The sequence below is a fragment of the Schistocerca serialis genome, chromosome 7, assembly GCF_023864345.2.
Source record: "Schistocerca serialis cubense isolate TAMUIC-IGC-003099 chromosome 7, iqSchSeri2.2, whole genome shotgun sequence".
Taxonomy (NCBI): domain Eukaryota; kingdom Metazoa; phylum Arthropoda; class Insecta; order Orthoptera; family Acrididae; genus Schistocerca; species Schistocerca serialis.
This window is the reverse complement of record NC_064644.1, coordinates 268,995,380-269,020,316: the sequence shown is the minus strand read 5'-3', so window position 1 is coordinate 269,020,316 and position 24,937 is coordinate 268,995,380. Positions and strand designations below refer to the sequence as shown.

General features: G+C 39.0%; 1 protein-coding gene across 1 annotated transcript in view; it reads right to left on the bottom strand.

The window, feature by feature from the left end:
• Window positions 1–24,937, bottom strand: part of LOC126412661 (putative helicase MOV-10) — a 305,211-nt gene that overhangs the window by 178,924 nt on the left and 101,350 nt on the right. Inside the window, exon 4 of the mRNA XM_050082363.1 lies at window positions 6,986–7,209. Within this exon, the coding sequence (XP_049938320.1) occupies window positions 6,986–7,209 (224 nt within the window). The remainder of the gene's footprint in view (window positions 1–6,985; window positions 7,210–24,937) is intronic.

The window sequence follows — 24,937 nt, the reverse complement described above, 5'->3', positions numbered from 1 at the left end:
TTTTTCTTTCTACGGTTGTGTAATTTCAACTGTATGTGTTTCTGCCATTAATTATGATACACCTTGCATATGCACTATTTCAGAAAAAGAGAGCTCTGAAAGCCAAAACACCTCACCAATCAAATGAAGAGGAATGCGAAAGATGTAAAATCTACAGCCTTGATTCTGTACAAAAGAAATATTTACTCAAAAATTATCAAATTCATGATGGACATTAAGAAAATGAACTCTTCTGGGATCTGTCAAGGATGATCTGCTTATATGAAAAGTGGGAATCTACAATTTCCTTGCCAGTGGTGGTAGAGGTTTCATAGAATAAATGACCCACACTACCAGAAATAAGTATTAAACATCAATGCCACAGCCACCTTCTACAATCTAACAAATCTGCAGCAGTTAAACAACGTGTTTCCACTGAATATTTCATGGGTTATGGGAAAATTAAGTTACTGATCACAGTCTCATCCTACCAGGATTCAGTAGTGAAGATAGGTTGTAACAGTCTCACTTGCTCAGACAAGGCAAAGGATTCCATCTGAACAAATGATGGAAACTTCTTAGTTTCTGCCTTTGCTCTTAAAGGAATATCTGTTCCGAATCTTTACTGTCATCAATTTTAATTATTAACTAACTAACTAATAAGCACCATGACTGGCAGCTGCTCTACATTTGCTAGAAATGTTTCTGTATATAGTGTAACATAGTATTTAAGTGTATTTCCACCAATCCTCTTGATAGTTTTAGAACTGTCATGGCAAGGTAGCAAGATAATAATTTCAAAACAGTCCATAACATCTGCTTCACACTACTCTACATACTTTAACTTGCAATATCTCTCTATTGTGTATGGTTTGCTGTAACATTTAACTTGTAAAAACACATTAAAATATACAATGCCATATTCATGTAGCTGTTTATACACTCTCATTAGTTTACGTAACACATAATTACTTTAGGTAGTAACACTGATCAACACACATCTGGAAATTCACTAAGAAAAGCATATAGCATAACTGCTTGCTTCCATCTACTGAATAAATACTCTTGCTGATAATTTCATAAGATACTATAACAGGGAATGCAAAAGAAGAAAACATGCCTGCCTCTGTGTCAACATAATAAGAGATACTTTTAAGACCAAAATGTGCTGAACTGAGTTTCTTTGTTAGTTTAGCTATGCACTGACTCCACTGTAACTTGTTATTCAGCTGGAACCCAAGGAATCTTACACACAGTGTTTTGTTTAGTGTACAACCATTAATACCTATTTCTGGTACAGTAGGTCATTTTTGCTTCTCCAACATCACACAGTATGAGGCCCACTGAGACTAAGACTTAAATTATTTCCTGTGAACCAGGTGATGCCTTGATCACCTATCAGCCAGGCTGTGCCTGAAAAGGTTAGTATGCTTGTGTCACAAACAAGGGTCACAGTTTTTGTACCATTCTTTAAAGTTTCTTTATATGGTTTTCAGTGATTCAAGAAACCTTATAGTCAAACAATGTGGTTTCAGTTGCCTGAGACTGCAGTCGTGTGTGTGAGTTGCATTTGCATTTAATAAAGACTATGCTCAGTATGAAACAAATTGTTCATACCATAACTACAATACTAGAGGTAAAGATGATCTACATGTTGAACTAAAAAATTTAACACTTTTACAGAAGGGAGTAAAGTATGCGGCTATAAAGACTTTTAATGCATTGCCTAATTATATTAAATGTACAATAGAAAATGAAACGCTGTTCAAAGGTATGTTAAAAAAATACCTGCTCGACCATCCACTGTACTCGTTAGATGAATTCTTTTCCAGAAGTCATGCCCTCCCTTAATAATAGATGTATTTAGTCTCTTAGTTATTAGATGGATGATACAATATTATGTTAATGTTATAGTGTTAATGTTATAGTTATAATGTTATATTGAGAATTGCTATACTAGTTTAATGACAGCTTGTAATATCTATATCATTGAATTATATTACTATTCTGTAGCATTAATTGTATTTGTACAATTGTATTGACACGTTCCACATCCAGGCGAATCACTCGCATGTACGGATCTATGGAATACGCATACCAAATAAAATAAATAAAATAAAAAAACTTGTGTGTGTGTGTGTGTGTGTGTGTGTGTGTGTGTGTGTGTTGTTGACAAAGGCCATTGGCCAAAAGCTTTAAGTGTGAAAATCTTTTTGTTGTGTCTATCTGTGACTCAGCATCTCTGCTATATGGTGACTAGCAACTTTCCTTCTCATAATATTGGTAGAAATCTTATAGTGTGTTATTAAACATATGTATGGTTCCAGTGACAGGATACCAGCACACATTAAAATTACAGACATTTCTGAATTTTAATTTTAAACATTATGACACACACTGTTGATAATACACCATTGCTTTTTACACAATGATATCAGGCATGGCAGGTAAAGGATTACAATGTAATACACTTAACACCACTTACTAATTAGACTAGGTTGTCACACTTTTAAATAAATCACAACAAAAACCAGCAGTTACATATCACATGGAACAACATGACATAAAAAACTGAAACAGCCAAAAGACATGGTCAAATATTATGTTTACTTCTTACACATACACACCATCAACGGCTACATAAATGATTGAAGTTGCAATTCTCTGTGAGAGGTAGAACAGATGTCAGCATGTATTAGTGTCATTTGTGTTCAGTGTTGTTTACCAGACCTGGTTGTGTACATAACATGCTTAAAAAGTGTCAGATGTTGAGTGATCACTGTGAAAGACACGGAGATGCTACATACTCATACTCGAGTGAGAAAGTGTTATCATCACTTCAGGGAGTATGAAACAGACCTCATTGTTGGTCAGTTGAATTGTGCAATATCCATATTGTGGAGCATTCGAATGTGAAACTGCCCAATGTTGGACTTCATGGGAACACAATGACGGTCATACTTGTCATCAAGGCTTAGGTCAACCACATCAGATCTTCCACAAGGAAGGATCACTATACTTCACACCAAGCACATTATATCTCCTTCACATCTGTGTCTGCCATCTGAAAACAAGTAATGGATTCCCTGCAACATGTCGGCAACTTCAATAGGGAAATACCATGCCATGTGTACACTGCTTTTAACATCACAATGTGAAAGGCTGTGTTTGGAGTTATCCCATGACTGGAAAGCATGTACTGCTGATGAATGGTGTCAAATTGTATTCAATGATGAATTGTAGTTTTGCACTGTGCAGGTAACCACTGTTGGAGATTGTGGCTACAAGGTTGGGAGAAGTCTGATTCTTACATGTTTTCAGTGGTATTAATCCTGGTGTTATGATGTGAGAAATCATCTGGTTTGGCTTCAGGTCACAGCTGGTAGTGACTGAGGGAACTCCAACAGCACAACAGCATGTCATGAACATCCTGCAGCCTTGCATTACCTTTCATGTGACAGTATTACGGTGCCATTGTTCAACAGGACAATAATTATCCACACATGGCATGTGTCTCTAAATACTATCTGTGTGATGCTGACATGATCCTGTAGGTAGCAAGATCCCCAGATCTGTTCCCAGTAAAACATGTGTGGGACCACCTCGGTCACCAACGTCATCTGAGCCAAAGTATGCAGGATACTGAGGACTAGCTGCAACAGCTGTGGGACAGATTATCTCAGGAGAGGAAACAGCAGCTTCATACAGCCTTTCCAACGAAATCAGTGCAGGCATCCAGGTCACAGGGAGGGCAACATCACACTGATAAGTGGACTCATACAGCCAAGTCCTTTGTAAATCTGATTTGATTTTGCAATCACTGAAATAACCCTCTCAATCGATGATGTTTCATTTTTTTTCCTCCTCCTCTTCTGGGTGCTTCACTTTTTTTGTCAGCCAGTGTAAATAACACAGAAATTAAACAAAGAGTAACATTTCATAACATGTACAGTTTCACAGTCAGAAAGGTTAAAACACTGGTTCCTGTATCACATCCCAGAAGAGCATGCGCGCACGCACGCACGCACGTACACACACACACACACACACACACACACACACACACACACACACATCAATGAGACAGAATTAATCTCTGGGCAAAGAAGAAAGGTTTTATAGTAAGTTACCACAAAGCATGACAATCAACAAAAGATGCAGACAAATTTAAAGTTGCAGGGAAAAATGATTTGCAGGAAAAAATACTTTTCCTGTGCAGAGAAACCCCTTGTAACAAAAACATTAAAATGTAAACTTCAAGTAACTGAAGTCTGTTACACAAAATAAAAATAGAGCTCTATAAAATGTATGTTAATATAAGCTAAAAACGGAATGATTATTTGACACTTATGTATAAAATTTATGACTGAGTTTGTAAAGGGACACCCTCCTCTAGCATTACTTTTCTTCAACAGAAGTTATCGATACCAAACATACTGTCTATTTTTTAAAGAGGTTAATATTATCTCAGCTGTTTTCTAAAAGAATTTCATATGATTTTGTACACGATGTGATATATGTCAGGCTATAACCCATAAAAAAAATTACTTTATTTTCATTGTTACAATTGATATGTACTAACTCTGTATGTATAGTTAAAATTACTTTTCTTTTAGAAACATTTGAAATTACGAAATATCTGGTACACTTAAAATTCCTATTATTAATTGCACAATCAGATGATATTTATTATGTTTACTTCTGGATTCATTTATAAAATAATGGAACAGATTAATATAGAAAGTATTTTTCAAGAACATTTATAAATTCTTTCGAATATTGTGAGTACCACAGAATGGATGGGTAGTAGTGGGCAAGCTTCTGATGTGATCAGACATGTTTCTTCTGTTTGGCAATAACAATGTAATTTTCAATTTTGAAGTGGAAATTGTAAAGGCAGTGTGATATAGAAAAATGTGAAAGAATAAAAATCAACATAAAAATAGACAATTCTTCAGTAGTTAAAAATTGGAACCATGATAACTTATCAAGCCCCCCCCCCCCTCCCCCCAATAATTTAAGAAAATTATTGGTTATATTATGCTTTGTAAAATCACAAAATTATGTTGGAATTTTTTATTTTCCTTGTCTGGCGATAGTTACCTTTTAAAATACATTCAGTAATGAGTTAAAACAAATAATTATTACGGTAGTAAGTGGGTTAACTGAAAACAAATGGTGTGAATCATGATATAGTGTTACGATGCTGTGAGCACACTTAGAATTTGTCCCGGTGTGCGAACCTTCAGGTAAAGTCTGGTGCCAGCAACTGCGGCCGCACCAACATCAGAAGGCCTGGAGCAGAAGTGCCTGGAACTCTCCGCCTTGCGTCGCCATGACACTTCAAGACATTATGAAACCGCCGCTATATAAAGTCCAACCTGCTGTCACAGTCATTCAGTGCAGATAGTTTCATTTACAAAATAATGATATAACTTCTTTTGTCAAGAAAGTTTATAAACTTCTTTGTTTTGTAAACTCTTTGGAATATTGTTAGTACCACAGAATGTGGAAGTAGGGGGCATGCCTCTGATGAAATCGAACGTGTATTATGTTGGCAATAACAATGTAATTTTTGACAATGAAGAGGAAACTGTAAAGATGGTGTGATACAGAAAAATGTGATGTAATAAAAAGTACAGAAACAGAAATTACAGAGCAGGCTTACTTAAACATTAACACATTATTTGGAACCAACAATGTCAAAAATTTCGGCCTTGAGAATCAACCCTTAAGACGTGACAAACTGGAGCCAACTACAAGAAAATAAGATTAGTAAAAAGTTATTTGTGAATCTTACTCCACCTGAAACTTATCAACAGAAATTAATTAGAAAATGAGTGACAATCAACAGGTGATGCGAGGGACCGTAAGATTACAAGATGCCATTGTCAATATGTAAAGACAGAGGAAGTTACTGTATCATGATCAAGAAGAAGTAGTACATAACCTGTATGATAATGGGTGCATGCCAAAATCTCAATGGATGAGCTGACCAGTTGGAAAAATGAGCAGAAAAAAAGGGAACAACAGGAATATTCTCACAAACAAAAAGTTGCTGCTTTCTCAATTATACTAAGGAGTTGTTGTTTACACACTATTGCTTATGGAGTATTCACATTATAGCACAATTTAAAATAAAATTAGCTACACCTGACAGGGGAAATGCCTGTTTTCCTGGACAGTACGACAATTTGTGTCAGAAACGGCAGATACAAAAAGTTCATAATTTTCTTTCAAGTATGCAAATATTTACAGATTTTTCTCTTTAAATCTGCTAAAAACTTTTTTATTGAATACAAAATCCCACTATAATTCTTAAACAATTAGCCAGACACACTCAGAATAATTTTGTGTGTGTGTGTGTGTGTGTGTGTGTGTGGATTGTATCATGGCTGTGCAAATTGCAGCCAGTTGAAACGGATTCTTATAATTAGTCATTAAGGGCATTACAAATTAAACTGACTGTGAAAGGTCTACACTTTATGCAGTTGTTTGCTTTACACAATATTGTAAACTTTTGCTAGATATTTTATTTACTTTAGTTATTTTGAATCCTGAAGGTAATTGTGTAGGACAACAATGACTTAAAATATGAAAATAAGCTAGCACCCTTGTCTGCGATTCAATGCAATGTTAGATATTTCTATGTGCAAAACACTGAACTTAACTTCTTGTTGTTACCCAAAACAGACTCAGTAAGCAGCATCACTATCATTACACTCATAGAAAGTTCTTATAGCTGACTAGCTTATATAATCATATTTAAATTCTTGCTACACCTGGCACTTTATGGATAATAAATAAATGAAGTTAAAATCTGGTACTCTAATTTACATTAACATGTTTCAGACCATTTGATTCAGCTAACATTGCTGATAGCTTCAACTACGGATCTATTTACAGTACAAAAGCACACAGTTACAGAATGTCATTTATTCTAAACCAAACCAAACTAGCAACAAGTTGACAGTCACTGTATGTCTTCTACAGCTGGTACACTTACCTGGTTGTACAACTGATGGTACACGGTAACCAAGCCGAATTTCTGTTGACGGTATTAATTCAGAAACATCAGTAATAGTGCACAACATGTTGTCCCTGTTGGCAATTACTGCTGCAGCTCTTACTTTTTCTTCCTTTCGAACTAAACACTCTCCATTTGACACTTTCACACTTTCAGATACTGTGGATGTGTCAATATTGAAAAGTTTTCCATCCAAAGATTTCCTGTATCAAATATAAAAGTGTTTTGTTAATGGCACTTACTGAAATGTGCTATACCCATAGCTATAATTTTTCAAATGCCAGTGGTGTACTGGTCATTGCACATCAAAAAAACCCCACAAGGGGAAAAAAGAAATAAACCGTTAATGAACCATCAAACATTTCATTCATGTACTTAGTTTCATTGATTTCACCTATCAGGACTGTCAAACTATCTTCAAAAATGAAGGTAAAATGTTAAGCCTGAAAAAGTGGCAATGAACAACATACAAATAACTCCTGACAAAAACAACAAATAGCACCACATTTTTCATCATTCTCACTAGATCCAAACAATAAATAATTATTTAAGAGGAAAAAGACACATATATTTGACAACAATTGTCATTCTTATAATCAAACCAATAAAGCACATCTGTGACCTATTCTAGCCTGAAAAAAAAAATAATTATCTCACAACAAGCAAAGAGAACCAAGTTGGAACTACCTTGTGTTCATTCATAAACACTGTCAGTGATGATACAGCTTACAGTGTCCCCACTAACCCCACTACCACCACACTGGAGGACAGCCTCATAGCCACCAGCAGCACATGTAGAGGATCTACAAGCCCGACACATCAATAAGCTACAAGAAATGAAAAACTTACTGAGGTGGGTTAAGTGATACCCTGCAAAACCAATACAAAGAAATTCATATCCTCTCCAACCTCAGTTTATCACTAAAATGAACAAACAAACAACCTAATTAACTACACTCATACCTCCATACATGTCATTCTGCAAACATCTTGCTCCAGCCATACCTGTGGATGCTCACACTGTAGCAGAGATTATTCAGTATAGTGTAACTACTGATTTGCTCTCTTCAGTTTCTTTAGATGATGATGAAGTTGTCAAAGAGCACACTACAGTGAAGTGCTATGTCACTTAGATCCAATAAAGAGAGTCTCATCCACTTCACCAAACACACAAATTTTCAGTCTGTGCCATTTCTAGAAAATGGCTCAAGTCCATGGAGAACTTCCACTTCCCTGACTGTGACATCTTTAAAAGTGACAGAAACAACCATACGCAGGGGTAGTTACACCTGTGAAAGGAAGTATTTCTGACAATACTCTTGAACGTAAATGCAGCAACCAAGACATGTAAGCCACAGAAGTTTTCACATGAATCTTAGAACCCAAATTGAATATACTGATTATCTACAGGCCACCTAACATCCTCCTATTAGGCCCAATATTACATCTCTTTTACAACAATTTGGGCATCTACTGCATATGTTGTGGACTCATCAAACATTGTATAGTGTTCGCAATGGTGAGCTATTAATGAAAATCCTAGAAGACGAAAATTACTGCTGCTGAATGACAGATCTCCAACACAAATAACCCGCCATTATAGACCAGATCAGCAGTAGGCCACTGCATCGCATTGCCTCATGTGGTACTACTAACCACCTGGGAGGTAAAGGTAGATCCTTTGGATTCTGATCACCTGCTAATTCCTCTGACTTTGCCTGGCACAGAGGAAAAATCTCACTTTATGTACCCCACACAGAGATGGAAAATTGGGAAAGCCTACTGGGATAGATATATTGATGAATTAAAAGTGAGCCTCCCACAACTAGACAACCAAAGATCTAGGTTCTGAATATTGTAAATTAATACAGTGCATTATTGAGGCTGCTGCAAAGGCAATTTCTCAACAGAAGCCATTTTGCATTACAAACAAAGCCAGTCCTGTGTGGTGGAAACCGAATGTCAGAGAGCAAACAAATGTAAGGAAGCACAGAGGAAATATAAGACACATTTTACCCAACAAAACTACATCAGCCTCCAAAAAATACAGGCAGAAACAAGAGGTTTTTTTGAAAAACAAGAAGAGGACAAGTTGCAAAAACTTCTGCAAGTCTATAACTAAGGACACTACAATGTCAACGGGTGTGAATGAAGATGAAGAGTTTCAAGAAAACCTCAATAAATTACCATTACAATTTACTGCCTACAAGTTGTGTTATGGAACATATGTTACACAAGCAGAAACTTACCTCCTTCAAACACCCACTTAGCACAGAGTATACAAATTCTAATGACAGTTAGCCTCTTCTAAAGTCATTCTCAATGGTCAACCTGCAGAAAGCATTCTCCTCTGATAAAAATTCTGCCCCTGGCTCAGATAATGTCCAATACAATATGCTATCATTTCCACCTTGTGGAGGACAATAATACCTACTCCATATTTACAATAAAATGTGGTGTGAAAATTACAACATTGAGCCTCTAAAGATAGGCAGGATGACACATCTGTTCAAACCAGGGAAGAATCTTGATTCAGTGGCATCATACCGACCAATAATATTACTAAACTTCCCTCACCAAGAATTGTAATTAATGGTCAAATTCCACTTAGAACGGTGGTTTGAATTCCATAAGCTATTTGTTAATAATCAGGTGTGTTTTCACAAAGGTAAAGGTACTAGATGTTTTCACGCATCTGTTTAGTGACATAGGGAACTGTTTCAGCCAAAACACATATCTACTAGCTTGCCTTTTTTTTTTTTTTTTTTTTTTTTTTTTTTTTTTTTTTTTTTTTTTTTTTTTTTTGGGGGGGGGGGGGGGGGCTAAGCAGCTTGTAAATGTGAGATGGCTGTCAACATGTAGTACTCCCACTGTTAGGCACAAAACTAAATGAACAACACATTTCCCACACATTTTCAGAACAGCTGTTATCTTTTCTCTCTGACTGATTGCTAATAGTCGTGCAAGAAGAACATATGATACAACCATGAACTAATGAACTATAAGTATGCGGCTGTTGCAAGGATCTGTTTTGGCACCTCTTTTGTTCAATATCTATACCACTTACTTAAATAGAAAATCCCTGGAGAAGGTAAAATACTTGCAATATGCAGATGATACGCATATATCCAAAAGTACATCCCTTGAAGTCTGCAAGGCCCGACAACCCCAATGTTCCTGTTCAAACAGTGGCTAAAAAAAAAAAAATAAAAAAAAAATAAAAAAAAATTTAAAAAAATCCACAGTTTCCCTTTGAAGATGGTAGTCAAGTACCTGGGACTCTTTATCAACCATAGGCTAACTGGAAGGTACACACAAAATATGTTGCTAAGAAATGTGAGATGGCTGTCAACATAATCAGAGCTTTGAGAGGAACTGAGTGGGGCTTGAACAACAGTACGGCACTAAACTTTTTATCGTGCAGTGGTACACCCAATTATTGATTAAGGGAGTGGATGTTATGGAGTTGCAATTGATAGTTACCTTAACATTGTTAATAAATGCAGGTATTAAGTGCCAAGGGCCTTTTTGGTAGCAATGTCCTCCACCCCTACCAACACACTCATATCATCTGCATATTGCAAGTATTTTACCTTCTCCAGGGATATTCTATTTAAGTAAGTGGTATAGATATTGAACAAAAGATGTGCCATAACAGATCCTTGCAACAGCCGCACACTTATAGTTCATGGTTCTATCATATGTTCTTGGTTGAAGCGCATGAACCTCTGATCTATGTCAGCGGTATCTCTGTTCCAAATTTCTTCTTAAAAGAAATTGTTATGAATCCAACAATCTGAAATTAATTGCCTTAAATCTCACAATACAGTGCTTCACTAGAAGCTTCCAGAGTGCCAAAGCTCTTTCTTTTCTACTTCAAACATATTTACATACTCAGGAGATGTCAAGGAAATTCATTAAGGTATCTATACTAAATAGTTTTAGCATCCCATCCCCACTGGAATTGTCCAAGGTGAACATAGTAACTGACAGTACTTTTGACCACGAGGCTCACAAAATATTGGTGCAGTTTTTAAGATAGTACCCATAGGCAATATATACTGATGGCTCCAAAACAAGTGTCTCCATTGGAAGCACATACTGAATACCATGTTTGCAGAAGTTTGGGCAATTCAGATTACCGGCAGAGACAATTATCATGGCTGCAGAACTTGTTGTTGTAGAAGCACTTCGTTTCTGCTAGATGACAGCATATCTATAGTTCCCCCAGTGACACTTTATATAATCTAGCAGCACTTAAAAATTTTAGCACCTGTTTAACAGAAAACCTCATTGTATAAAAGGTTATAGAAGTGTTGGAACTGATGTGTGATTAAGGTCATTCTGTCAATTTTTCTTGGATGACATCACACTGTGAATCACTGACAATGAAGACGTGGACCGCTTAACCAAAGAAACTGCTGTGACAGGGCATACCACCTGGATTGCAGTCCCAAGTACAGTTTACTGATATGTCTTATACAGACATATGATAGAAGATTGGCAATGAGAATAGGAGAAAACAACAGACACCTTTCTGCTCTTGTGGAGTTGAGGATGCAGATCACCCTTTTTTGGATGCCCCACACTACAAGAAAGTAGTACATTCCTTTTACAAGCACTTGTGAAGCTTGAGCATCTGTTGCCCACCTGCATTATGGCTTTGTTAGAAGCGCAGGAGCATACTTTTCTATATGATGTACAGATTCACTGTTCCATATCAAAGACCAACATATCACCGACAATGAACTATTCAAAAGAAGTATTCTACAACATTTGATTTTACAATGATTATACGGTATTGATCTATCTCAAATACATCACTGTTTGTGTATTGGGGGCGGGATTTGGGGGGGGGGGGGGGAGAGGATAATGGTGAGCATTTCACAGGATGATGAATGATAACTGTAATCCTGGTGGAGAATGTGATTCACTTACCCCAGTCCTGGGCAGTGAGATCTGTTTCAGAGCTAAATTGAGATGGTACATTTGATGGGTGAAAGCCTCAGTGAGATATTTGGCATATTTGGGGTGGAACTGTTTTGTCACTTCAGATGTGACGGTCATGGGTGGCTAGGCTGCATGAGAGGGACTTCCAGGTGTGAAACTGGTGGCAGCTGTGAAAGAGGAGGTACTATTAGTGATTGGTAGATATGATGTGGCCGGAGATACTTACGTGGCCATCCTTCAGGTAAAGGTCGACGTTGAGGATGGTGGCTTGCTGGGCTGAGGAGGACCAGGTGAAGGAAATGTGGCAGGAGGTACTGGGGTTCTGTCGTAATGTTGATAGAGTGTCCTCAGCCTCAGTCCAGCGTGATCAGGAATGACTCCTCTAGATGGTCCATGAACAGGCTGGTGCCTTGCAGGTGCCAATTGCCATACCATAGATTTGGTCCACAAGTGCAAAGGTTCTCTTTGTTTGGGAACGGTAACCAGCCACAAAAGGGGATCCTAGGTGGCTGAGTTTATGTACTTTATGAATCATGTAGAAAGTAGGAATGCAGAAGTGTTGGGGGTGAGGAGAGAGACTCAGGGGAGAGCTTATGCGATGGAGCCAAGTATTTGATGAGGGACTGGAGATCCTGCTGGATTCTGGAGTAGGATCACTGTGGCAGGGTTTGTATGTGAGCTAGTCTGACTACTGCTGATGTAGTCCCTCCACCAGGTATCCCTCTGCAGTTCGTAACAACAGTGGCAGAGCCTTTGTTGGCAGGTAGGATTATAAGGGTGGAATCAAATTTTAGGTGGTGGCTTGCAGTTGTTGCTGTTGATCTAAGGGCAGTTTCCATGTTGATGAATTTGGGGAATCATGTTCAGGCACAGTTCAAGGCTAGGGAATTTTGGACAGTTAACAAGGTGTTATTTAAGGACAGTGGGAGTGGATCATGGTTGGATGGAAGAGTGAACCGAGTCAAGCAAGATTCAATATTAGGTTTGTATCGAGCCTGATGGGTAATGTTGGTTGGGTTTCCACTGAAGGGACCAGGGGAACAAAAAGTCTTTAACAAGCCCAGCATTATCGGTTTGGGACTGGAGCAAAAGAGAAACCTTTTGGAAAGGACTGATACTTCTGTGAGACTGAAGATTTTAGAGGACTAGTTCATGAATGTGCTGCAGGTCTGTTTAGGCCTGGATTCTTTATGGTGGTGGATGGGTGTGGTAAATGCAGTAGGTCTGCAAGGCAGGATTTGGTGGTTATAAGAGGATACGGGGGTATGAGGTGAACAGATTGGAGAGTTTTTTGAGGTGGTGGTGTGCATGCTGCTCTAGCTTCTGGAGGACAAAAGTTTCAATCTGGGAGACTGGATGCAGTGATTTGTATTTGGAGAGCACGGGTAGAGTGGAGGTATTGCAAGGAGGTTTGGGCCTGATTACCAGGACTAGGTTGCTGAGGGCTATGGACTGACAAAATTTGAACAAATGGATATGATTGTAGAAGTAGGGGTTGCAGCCATAGATGGGTAACCTGATGGCAGGCCATCAAGGACGAATTCCATGAGCCAGGCGACAAACACAGGAACTACATGTCAGGCTGGGTCCTGGCTAGAGAGACAGAAATTTTTCAGTATTGGCACAGCTGGAAGGAGCAAGGATCCACAGTGGAAGAAAAATATGCATAAAAATACACGAAATTATGTAAAAATGTGGGGAAAACTCACATAAAGATGAAATGGATGAAGTATTGTGAATCCTGAGTGAGTAGGGCCTACAGGTAAAGAATAAAACAAACTAAAATTGACATGAAAACACATCATTGGCAAAATAAAAAGGAAGAGGAGAGAGAGACAGAGAGAGACAGAGAGAGAGAGAGAGAGAGAGAGAGAGAGAGAGAGAGAGAGAGAGAGACAATGATGAAGAAGAAAATGTTGGATGCTTGTTGATGGGTGGATATGTATGATGAGAGAGGGCAGCATGAGTAATTTGATTATGTCAGGCCAGTGTGTGCATGCTTGAATAAGAGAAGAGAGAGACACAGGAAGGTACAGAATAACACACAAATATAAGCAAGAATGAAGGGAGATAATGTGATCTGTTTGAAAATCATGAAATAATTACAGTGGAATGTGAGACATGAGACACTGGACCTACAATCTGCATGGACATGTAGGCATGTGCTGTGCACAAAGGATGAAGGCAGTGATAAAGACTGACTTGGAAATCAGAGCATATGCATTTCAGAAGGCAAAAATAAAACACAGGGAAAAAGAGGCACAATGAAAGAGAATGCTAAAATATTTAAGTTTCTGCACAAAGTCGTTTTTCCCAAGTAGAAAACCATACACACCTGAGTGTGCACATTGACACAAGCACAATTTACGAGTAGCCACTGTCTCTGGGCCTGAGACCTGACTGTGTCTGATGTGAGCAGCAGTCCAGTGTGGGTGGTCAGTGGGGGTAGAACAGATGCATGGGGTGAGGGTCAGGGAAGGGGAGAAGTAGAAAGGATTATGTAGGTGTGTTGGAATAGAAGGCATGTGTAGTCCTAGAATGTTGGCAGGGAAGGTGGAGGATAGGGACTAGTGAATGATGAGGCCAGGGGGCCTAAGGGAAAGAAGCATATGTTATAGGGAGCATTCCCACCTGCCCAAGTCAGAAAAACTGATATTTGGTAGGAAGAATTCAGAGGGCAAAGGCCATGAAGAACTCATTAATGCAAAGCATATGATGTTAGGCGGCATGTTCAGAAACTGAATGTCTCCTGGCCACAGTTTGGAGGTGACCATTCACACGGACAGATATTGTGGCAGTTGTCACAGCTACACAAAAGTCTCACAATGGTTGCAGCTTAAATTGCACATCACATTGCTCTTTAACAGGTACCTGTCCATTTAACAAGGGATAGGAGGCAGCTGTGACAGGTTGCAGCATATGGTAGTGGGAGGATGTATGGTAAGGTGTTGCATCTAGATGTATTGCACAGATATGAGCCATGCGATAAGGGGTTGGGAGCAGGTGTGAGTAAGGACTCTGTGTATGTTGGGTGGGTGGAAGAACACCATTGTGGGAAGGGTAGGGAGGAGAGTGTGGAATATATTTTTTACTTCAGAACAAGATGAGAAGTAGTCAAAATCATGGCTGGGAATGTGATCAGTGCTCCAGTCCTGGACAGTTGTGAGTTTAAGTTACATTACATTACAACCTGTTCCATAGATCATGAACAACATTTCGTAATGATGTGGAATGTGTCTGTCATGAAAGAAATGCTCCTTTGCCCGTAAATCCATAGCCCTTGCCAACTAAGTCCTGCAAAACCATATAAATCAGTCCCAAACCTCATTGCAATACATTATATCCATATCTTCAATCCCAAATTCCCACATCCAATCAAAACTGTTACACTCCAGGAACTAGGGCAGCATGCACACCACCACCTCAAAACCTTCTCCAACTTATTCACCTCATACTCCAGTCTTGGACTACCAGTATCCCCATCTCTACAGGAGCTTCTATCAACCTCTCCTGCATCCCCTCCAAACTGCCAAATTCTGTCTTGCTGACATACTATGTTTAGCACACCCTCAGAAACTCCCTCTCACCACCATGCATAATCCAGAACCTAAACAGACCCACAACACAGTTGTGAACCAATCCGCCAAAATCCTCAGTCTCACAGAAGTATCAGTCCCTTCCAAAGGCTGTGCCTTTTGCCCCAATGACAAATTCAATCACACTAGGCTTCTTAAAGGACATTCTCTTTTTCTCACAGTCCTGATAGTGGAGACACTTTTTCACCACAAATCCTGCCAATCAACTTAATTCAAAACCAATATTGAATTCTTCCTGATTCAATTCACTCCCCTTTCCAAATGTGATCCAGTCATATTTTAACCACAGGGCTTACATGGCAGAGGGACTCCACCAGGTGTCAGATATGCCCACCTACAAGCCCTGCCACTGTGAGCCCATTTCAAAAGTCCAACAGGATCACCAGTCCCTCCTCAAATCCCTAGGCCTATCTCCCCCCCCTTTTCTCTCTCTCCTTCCCTCCTCACCCCCACCACTCCCACCTTCTACATGATTCCTAAAATTCATAAATCCAACGCCCCAGGATGCCCCACTGTGGCTGGTCACTGTGCTTACAAATGCTTACAAAGAGAGAATTTCTGCTCTTGTGGACCAACATCTTGACCCTATTAAGTTGCCTGTACAGAGAGGATCTCTGTTCTGGTTGACCAAAACCTTGATCCTATTACCTACAACTTAACCTCCCATACAAAATATACCAACCACTTCCTCCACCAGTTCTCCACAATTCCTGTTCCTTTACCACCCAATAGCCTGCTCCTCAATGACAATGCAACCTCCCTCTACACTAATAACCCCAAAGCCCTTGCCCTTGCCATTAGTGAAGACTACATTTCCCAACGTACACCTGAGTCCAAACCTACAATATCCTTCCTTCCACCATCCGCAATTACTTTTCCTTTGAAGGCATCACCTACAAACAGATCAACGGCACAGCAATTGGCACCACTTGGCACCACACAATGTCAACCTATTCGTTAGTCACCAAAAGGAATCCTTCCAAACCACTCAGACCACAAACCACTCATTTGGTTCAGAATCACTGATGACATCTTTGTGATATGGACTGAGGTGTGTGGACACCTCATCAACATTCCTACAGAACCTCTACACATTTCCCCCATACAGAAACTCAATGCCTTCTCCCCCATTCACTTCGCCTGAGCCTTCCCACCCCAACAAGCCACTGTGATTCCACTGTCAACCCACACAATATCCTTGTCTGTCCGAACTCCATTCCCAATCCCAACACCTTGCTTTATGTCTCATTTCCTTGCAACAGACCTAGACAGAAGACCTGTGTCATACACCTACGACAGTATTGTCACAGGCATCTCCTACCCTATCAAAGGCAGGGCTACCTGTGTACACACTCATGTGATCCATAAACTAAGCTACAAACACACTGTCACTTTCTATATGGACGTAACTACCAAGCTGTCCACACAATGGCTATTGCCAAACTGTGGCCAAGAGACAGCTGGATTACCCAGTTGCTGAACTTGTTGCCCAATATGATTCTGCCTCCCTTTAATGACTGCTTCACAGCCTGTGTCACCCAAATTCTGCCTAACAACATTAGCTTCCCTGAGCTGCAGAGGAGGAGCTCACCCTATAGCTTATGGTTTGTCACCGTAACACCCCTGGCCTCAACCTCCACTAGTCCCTCTCCTTCACCTGCTTATCCCCTTCCCTGTTCCCACTCCAGTACTAAACACATCTTCTATCCTGTGAATATATCAACATTATTCTTTCTCCTTGTCTAGTTCTCCCCCCTCTCCCCACCAAACAATCTCCTGCCGCCATACCTAGCAGCCCATCTTGCCCCCACAATGACCATGAACACTCCCAGAGGCAGCACTAACATCTTCCTTCATCCCACCCAGCCACCCTTTCCTCTACCCACGTCATAACTCTTCCCTACCCCGACTACCCATACACGCCAGATTGCTGCTCACATCAAATGCAATTGCAATTGGTCCCCAACACCTGGAGATAGTGACCCTGTGTGAGCGAATTGTGCTTGTGTGATTGTGTATGTGTGTGTCTAAGGCAGGATCACAGAAAATGTTAATAGGGTAAGTTTCATTGTTTAGTTTTATCTGACATGGGTTTGTGAGAACACAAATTGTCTTCTCAGTAGAGCAATTTATATTAATGCCAAAGTGAGGTCAAAATTTTTTGACAACATTGGAATGAGGGGAGTAAGCCTATAATTAGTGGCCAGTGGCTTATTTTCACTTTTGCAAATTGAATTCAGCAGGGGAAAGATTTTGTCCAAAAGATTAAACATTTTAGCATTCTTTTCCATTGTGCCTGTCTGTAACTCATGTACTTCTCATCAACACAGTATATGTAGAAAATATTCCTGAACATTGAACAAACATGCTGGAAAAAGTAGACACTTAGTTTTGTTCTGGACATTGGTAGTGCTTTTATTTTATTTTAAACCACTTGAAAGTCTTCTGCACAATAAAGGCCCAGCTGTAGTAGAGACTATATGAGTCAACTGCAGCTGGACATTGTTAAAGTGATAACCTTCTTCAACTCTTGTGTTGTAATTGTGTAGTTCTCTGTTTAGCATTAGAGTACATGACAGTTTCAAATATACACACAGAGGGAAATGACAAAATCATCTAACTGCTATTTTTTGCAGTTTCAGCAGTCTATTCATATGCACATCTCCTGTGGTACCCCATATATTATACAACACAATAAACAAAAAACATCATACAAGATACTGACTTGAAATGTAAAATGCTGCATAGCAATGATTTTATAATTTGTGTAAGTGGTGAAAATGATGTGGGAAGTAATGAAGCTGATGTCTGCATTGAAGCTCTGAAGAATTTCCTTGAAGAAAATAAGCAGAAAAACAGAACTGTTGCTACTGTCCCGCATCGGTACGATCTGATCTATAACTCATGCATAAACAAGGAAATAATAGAAACAAATATTAGAATAAAGGCACTATGTTCAAACTATGGAAATGGGTAAATCCTAGATACAGGGAAGGTGGATAGAGGTGAACAAACTAACCACGGATTTCAACTGAATTATGTAGTTGAATGTAATTTGCGTGAAACATTAAATCAAATAATAAAAGAAAGGATTGAACTGAAAAGTCTTACGTATAAAAACAGTTCATTCATAAGTGAAAGTGGTCATACAGAAACGTTTTTAGAGTAAAACAGCCTTCACTATGCATACTTGAAGGCGAAGTACTTGACAACAAAATCATAAATGACAGTACAATCAAAATAATATCACAAAATGTGCAGTATATTACCAACAAAACTGACAAATTTCTAAGTGATTGTCAAGTGTGTATTGCAGGAAGCAACATAAAAGTGGTGGTGTTGGTATTTATGTCAAAAATAATGCCCAATGTGAAAAAATTGACTAGGTGGATAAATTTCCATGTGAGATGGTTTTTGAAGTAGCTGCAATAAGAATAAAGCTTGGAAATAGCAGTTTAATAATAGCTAGCCTGTACAGATCCCCTAACAGTAATACGGAAAAATTCTTTCGTCATTTAGATTAACTTATTGATAAAATCTCATCTCACAAAAAGAGACCATAATATTAGGCGACATGAACATTGACACCTTAACTAATAGTATTAATTATCTTAGATATATTGATATGTTACGGTCCTATAAATACACCCATGTGAATTCAGCACCAACAAGAACAATATGTGACTCTCAGACATGTACTGACCATGTTACTACAAACTTAAGCTAGGAAGACCTTGCAGTTAGAACCGTTGAGAACCACATTTCAGATCATAGAACTTCATACAGACAAGGAAATAGTATCTCACAGGGACCTATTTACAGGGTGTATACGCAGACAAGGAAAAAAATTCCCGGATTTCTCTCGGATTCCCCGGTTAAAAATGCGCTTTCTCTTGGGTGTAAACATACCTTTTCCCTGTTAACTGACAGTATATTTTCTCACAGAACTGTATAACTTATCAGCCCTCTGAATGATTATGGTTTTATACACGAACGTAGAATTTCCCGGCACTTGAGAAAACTAAACACAGGGAAAAAAACATGTTTTGGAAAGATCTCTGATGTGCAGCAACATGTACGCTGCATATTTTCGCATCACGAAAGTATAAATTCGAATTCCACCAAACACCGCATGTGACTTTCTGAAGTGTTGAAATCAAGATTGCGATGCGCTTTTGTAAGTCAGTCATAGCTCATGTCACGTGATCTCGCCAGCTGGTGACAGCGGGTAATCAGAGCTTAGGACACATGATGTCGTCAGTCAATAGCAACATCACTGTTAAGTAGTGCGAACACACAAACAGAAAAAGTTAATAGTTTCAATTAATATACAGGGTGATTCAAAAATAATACCACAACTTTAGGAATTTAAAACTCTGCAACGACAAAAGGCAGAGCTAAGCACTATCTGTCGGCGAATTAAGGGAGCTATAAAGTTTCATTCAGTTGTACATTTGTTCGCTTGAGGCGCTGTTGACTAGGCGTCAGCGTCAGTTGATGCTAAGATGGCGACCGCTCAACAGAAAGCTTTTTGTGTTATTGAGTACGGCAGAAGTGAATCGACGACAGTTGTTCAGTGTGCATTTCGAACGAAGTATGGTGTTAAACCTCCTGATAGGTGGTGTATTAAACGTTGGTATAAACAGTTTACAGAGAATGGGTGTTTGTGCAAAGGGAAAAGTTCTGGACGGCCGAGAACGAGTGATGAAAATGTAGCACGCATCCAGCAAGCATTTGTTCGCAGCCCAGGAAAATCGACTCGCAGAGCTAGCAGAGAGCTGCAAATTCCACAATCAACTGTATGGAGAGTCCTACGAAAAAGGTTAGTTATGAAACCTGAACGTCAACTACCCGAGGCGATGGATCGGCCACCAGGCAGCCCGTGACAGAGCACTTCATCACTGGCCTCCAAGAAGCCCTGATCTTACCCCCTGCGATTTTTTCTTATGGGGGTATGTTAAGGATATGGTGTTTCGGCCACCTCTCCCAGCCACCATTGATGATTTGAAACGAGAAATAACAGCAGCTATCCAAACTGTTACGCCTGATATGCTACAGAGAGTGTGGAACGAGTTGGAGTATCGGGTTGATATTGCTTGTGTGTCTGGAGGGGGCCATATTGAACATCTCTGAACTTGTTTTTGAGTGAAAAAAAACTTTTTAAATACTCTTTGTAATGATGTATAACAGAAGGTTATATTATGTTTCTTTCATTAAATACACATTTTTAAAGTTGTGGTATTCTTTTTGAATCACCCTGTACATAGTGTTGCTACATGAAATGCAAAGCTTTTCACATGTAATATTGGTCTATAAGATTAATATGCTGCAAGAGAAGCTAAGCTTTCACGTATAATGTTTGTCTTTTATGCAATTTAAGATATATCCCACAAATGTGACAGTAAAATTATTAATAACTACATGAAATTCTGGGCTCAAAATTCATTTAAATGGCTCGTCATCAAAGAGTTGATTTTTAAATGAGAGTTAAACGCTCTGTGATTTAAGAAATTCATCGTACACTCTCGCACATAGTTCAACTTGCGTAAAAGAAAATTTGCTTTGATGGTAATGCTTTTCAAACCACCATTCAGAATATTTTCCTGCGACCTGTTAGAAATAGGTTCGTTTCTGTAATTGCCAGAGAGCGCCAGATGACAGGCATCACCGCACTTGCGCAGCTACGATGTCGTAGGGAGCCCGTATGTTCATACGTGTAAAACATTAAAAGATCTTACATTATATCATAAAAGAAGACATCAGAGGATACTCCAAGAGAATTGGGATTTCGTGACCCATACTAAAATGTCCACATTTAAAGTGCACATTCATATGTCCAGGTTCACAGTGAAGTAGGCCACGACCTGATATAAAGCTTTTCAATGTGGTTTTCGGGGCGTAAAGTTTCTTGGAGTACCAGTACTGTGTTATCTCATGTTTGGTTCTTTATTATGGCATAATGCCATACATGCTGGAAGTTGAAAATGTGCACTTGAAATGCAGGGAACAGTGTGTGGAATTAAATACTTCGTTTCAAATATATTGTCTGCCTCAGCGAAAAAGATTAAAAAAAGAAAATTTCTTTAGCAAAACCACAAAAATAACTTCATTGTTCTGCAAGTCAATTAATGCCTAACTGTGAGAAAGGTGGAAGTAACAAAAAATCATTTTAGCCTTCCATAATTATGTGAAAGTATTTTAATTCACTTGATAATTCCCGGCCACAGAAGTATGTTTTGTTTTCATTTGACGTAAGAGCAGTAAACTAAGATGAAACAGCAAAATCACTAAATGTAAACATGGGTCACGTGAAGACTACCCACTATAACTCAGACTGCTCTGCCCATCAGCCCCCGATCTACAATATTTCCGAACCGGGGCAGTACCCCACCACTCCCTAGAGCGTTTGAGAAAGGACGTCAAAAATTTAAAATAATCGAGTTTTCAAAAATATGTTCATTTTTGTAGCACACATCTTTCTGAAGAGTCTGATGCATAGAACATATGTGTTCGAGGAAATGTAAGACACGTTATTTGGCCGTAAGTGTGCCAAAGTGCAGTACCACACCTCGTCACACAGCATTATCCGATAACACGTCACTGTATTTCGCTCTGTGGAATTGAAAAGTGTATGTTTTGTAATGGATGCCATCCAACCACATTCAGGACAGTGGAAATTAAAATGTCCAGTGGTGCCTTTCCTGTTTACAGTTGGCCAAACTCTTCAAAAAATTTGCACTCTTTACTCTGTATCAGCTAACAACTTGCTGCTTTGTGTGACATAAAATTAAATATAGGATCCATAAACCCAATAAAGACACGAGACAAGCAAGACAGTACACATTTCTTCAATCCTTAGCTCCAAGAATTTTTTCTCTCTAATCTTGCTACAGCTTTACATGGTGTGCTTTCCTTTCTGCGAAAGAATATATTACCTCATCAAAGTACGTCAAACGTTTTGCTACATGAAAAAACGAAACGTCGTTGTCTAATACTGAAAAAGCTGTTAATACAAATAGGATCCAAGACTGGTATGGTTTCCCGATCTGATTACATCTGTTTTGTCACTGTCTGCTAGATAAAACAAAATAGGCCTTTCTAATACTGCAACAATTGCAACACACACCAAATAAACGAGACTGTTCTGGCACAAATGGTCTTATTTGTAACGACAGAATATAATTCACAAAGTACCAATATCAAATGCCTATAAGGCCTACTACAAGCAAAAAGCTTTACATTAGGAAATAGTTTCATACTTCATTCACATGTTCCATTTTCTCAAGCACGAGATCGAATAGTAGTAGCACGAAATTTTTATACAAACTTGGAATCGTCATATTGTTCCATAATTTGTTTGATTCCCCATTTTTGCTCCTTCCTTGTTCTCACAAACAGTCTTGTTATCACTAATTCTGTAACTATTCCTGCCAATGTCAGAATCTTATTCGGAGGTTAACTTCACTAACTCTGCCAGAATCGCCGGTTTAGTAATCTCACGATTATTCTCTGGTTAGGCTTTGTTACATGTTCATACAACGCATTTTCCATGCTTCTTCCAGAATAGAACTTAAAGCAGCTGCTAACTGGGGACTGTGCACCTGGCCCTTACTAGTATAGCGATCTGGCCAAAAATCTTCTGTCAAAATTTCATTTTCTTGGATACACCGAGATGGTATTACGTAATCTTTCTTACCTGTTATTTGTTTATTTCCACTCCTGTAGTATGAATCTATGGATGTCACTAGTAATTATAATAACGCTCATCGTTCGCAAACCCAATCAACCACACAATCAGACAGTGGTTGGCAGTCATCCGTTCGGCCTTACTCCGCTCAGCTCGTATAGCCCCTTTTGTCTGTATGAAAGTTTGTTTCTACATGCGACGAGGATTCCCCTGACAGAGACATCATGTACATTATGCACGCATTTACAAATCCACTAACGATTCATTCAGAAATAAACTTGGAATGTGTTCAAAAACCGACAGGGATACGTTTCAGTCATAAGAATAATTGATAGACTAACGTGCACTGGATGCTAGTCACTTTGTGAAACAAGGTTTTTCCCCTCAAGAATACGAATTTGTCCCTCCCCCCCCCCCCCCCCCTTCCTAAATTCGGGTTTGCTGCGCATGCATGAATCTGGCAGCTTGAGCGCTCCATTAAAATTTTTCCCAGTAGCATCTAGCTGCTTGCTGCGACTGCTTACACAGCAAACAGCCACATTTCCGTAGCCACAAGCGGTAGAAGGTACTACTCAACTGCACATGCGCATGATCCTGCTTGTTACTGCTAAAACGAATCTAATGCAAACAGTTGTGACGTCAAGCCCGTCGGAGGCAATTTGTTACGTCACGCTTATTGGAGGCAATTGGTTGTTATGAAGCATTGTATAGTCTTTCTAAAGCCTTTGACACATTTTGCTGCTGGCAGACGCTAGTATGAGCACTGTGTTTTGTTGCTGTATAGGACACATTTCCTTTGCAATTTAAGTTTTATTAACGTTTCTCTCATTCATGTTTTATTGCTGCAGTATTATTCTGCAGTAGCGGGATACAGTAATATCCTTTGTTAGAGTATCGGTTCTTACCAGTCAAAATTACAAAAATTTAACTGAAAACAAAAACAATGATAAATTCCCGGAATTCTAAAAAATTCCCAGGTTTTTCCCAATTTTTTCCCGGATGAAAAAATTCCCAGGATTTTCCCAGATCTCCTGGTTGCCCCGGGTCATATACACCCTGTATTTACTTATAAAAGAAGGTCAAACTATCATAAATTAAAGCAAACCCTGGCATACATAAACTGGAATCAGGTAGGCCTATATAAAACAGAAGATATTAATGAAAAGTGGGGCAAATTTTATACAACATTAACCCATTGTCTCAATGAAGCATGTCCAGTGGTCAAAAATCTAAGGAGAACTGACAGTTCTGAGGATCTTAAACTTCCCCGCAACGTTATAAAATTAAAGGAAGATATGAAGTATTTATACATTCTTTTTAGACACACCAAACTCCAGTACTTCTAACCCAAATACAAAGCCTGTACACGAACCTACACAAAAGCACTTAACACATTAAAAGCACAGACATATGCAGAACAGATGAGGCAATCCAGCTATATTAGCAAAGCAGCAACAAGTACAGTACACAAGGAAAGCAGGGGAAATGACAATGCAGTGACAGGGCTCAGATTGGGACCCCTACTTTTCCTCCTGTACATTAATGACTTGAGCCTGAATGTCAATGGACACAAAACAATAATATTTGCGGATGACATAACTGTACTCCTCAAAGGGGAGAATACAGAGGCTGTGCAAAAAGCTGTGAACTTGGCCACTGAACAACTCAGCAACTGGGCTAAAATCAACAGATTAACTA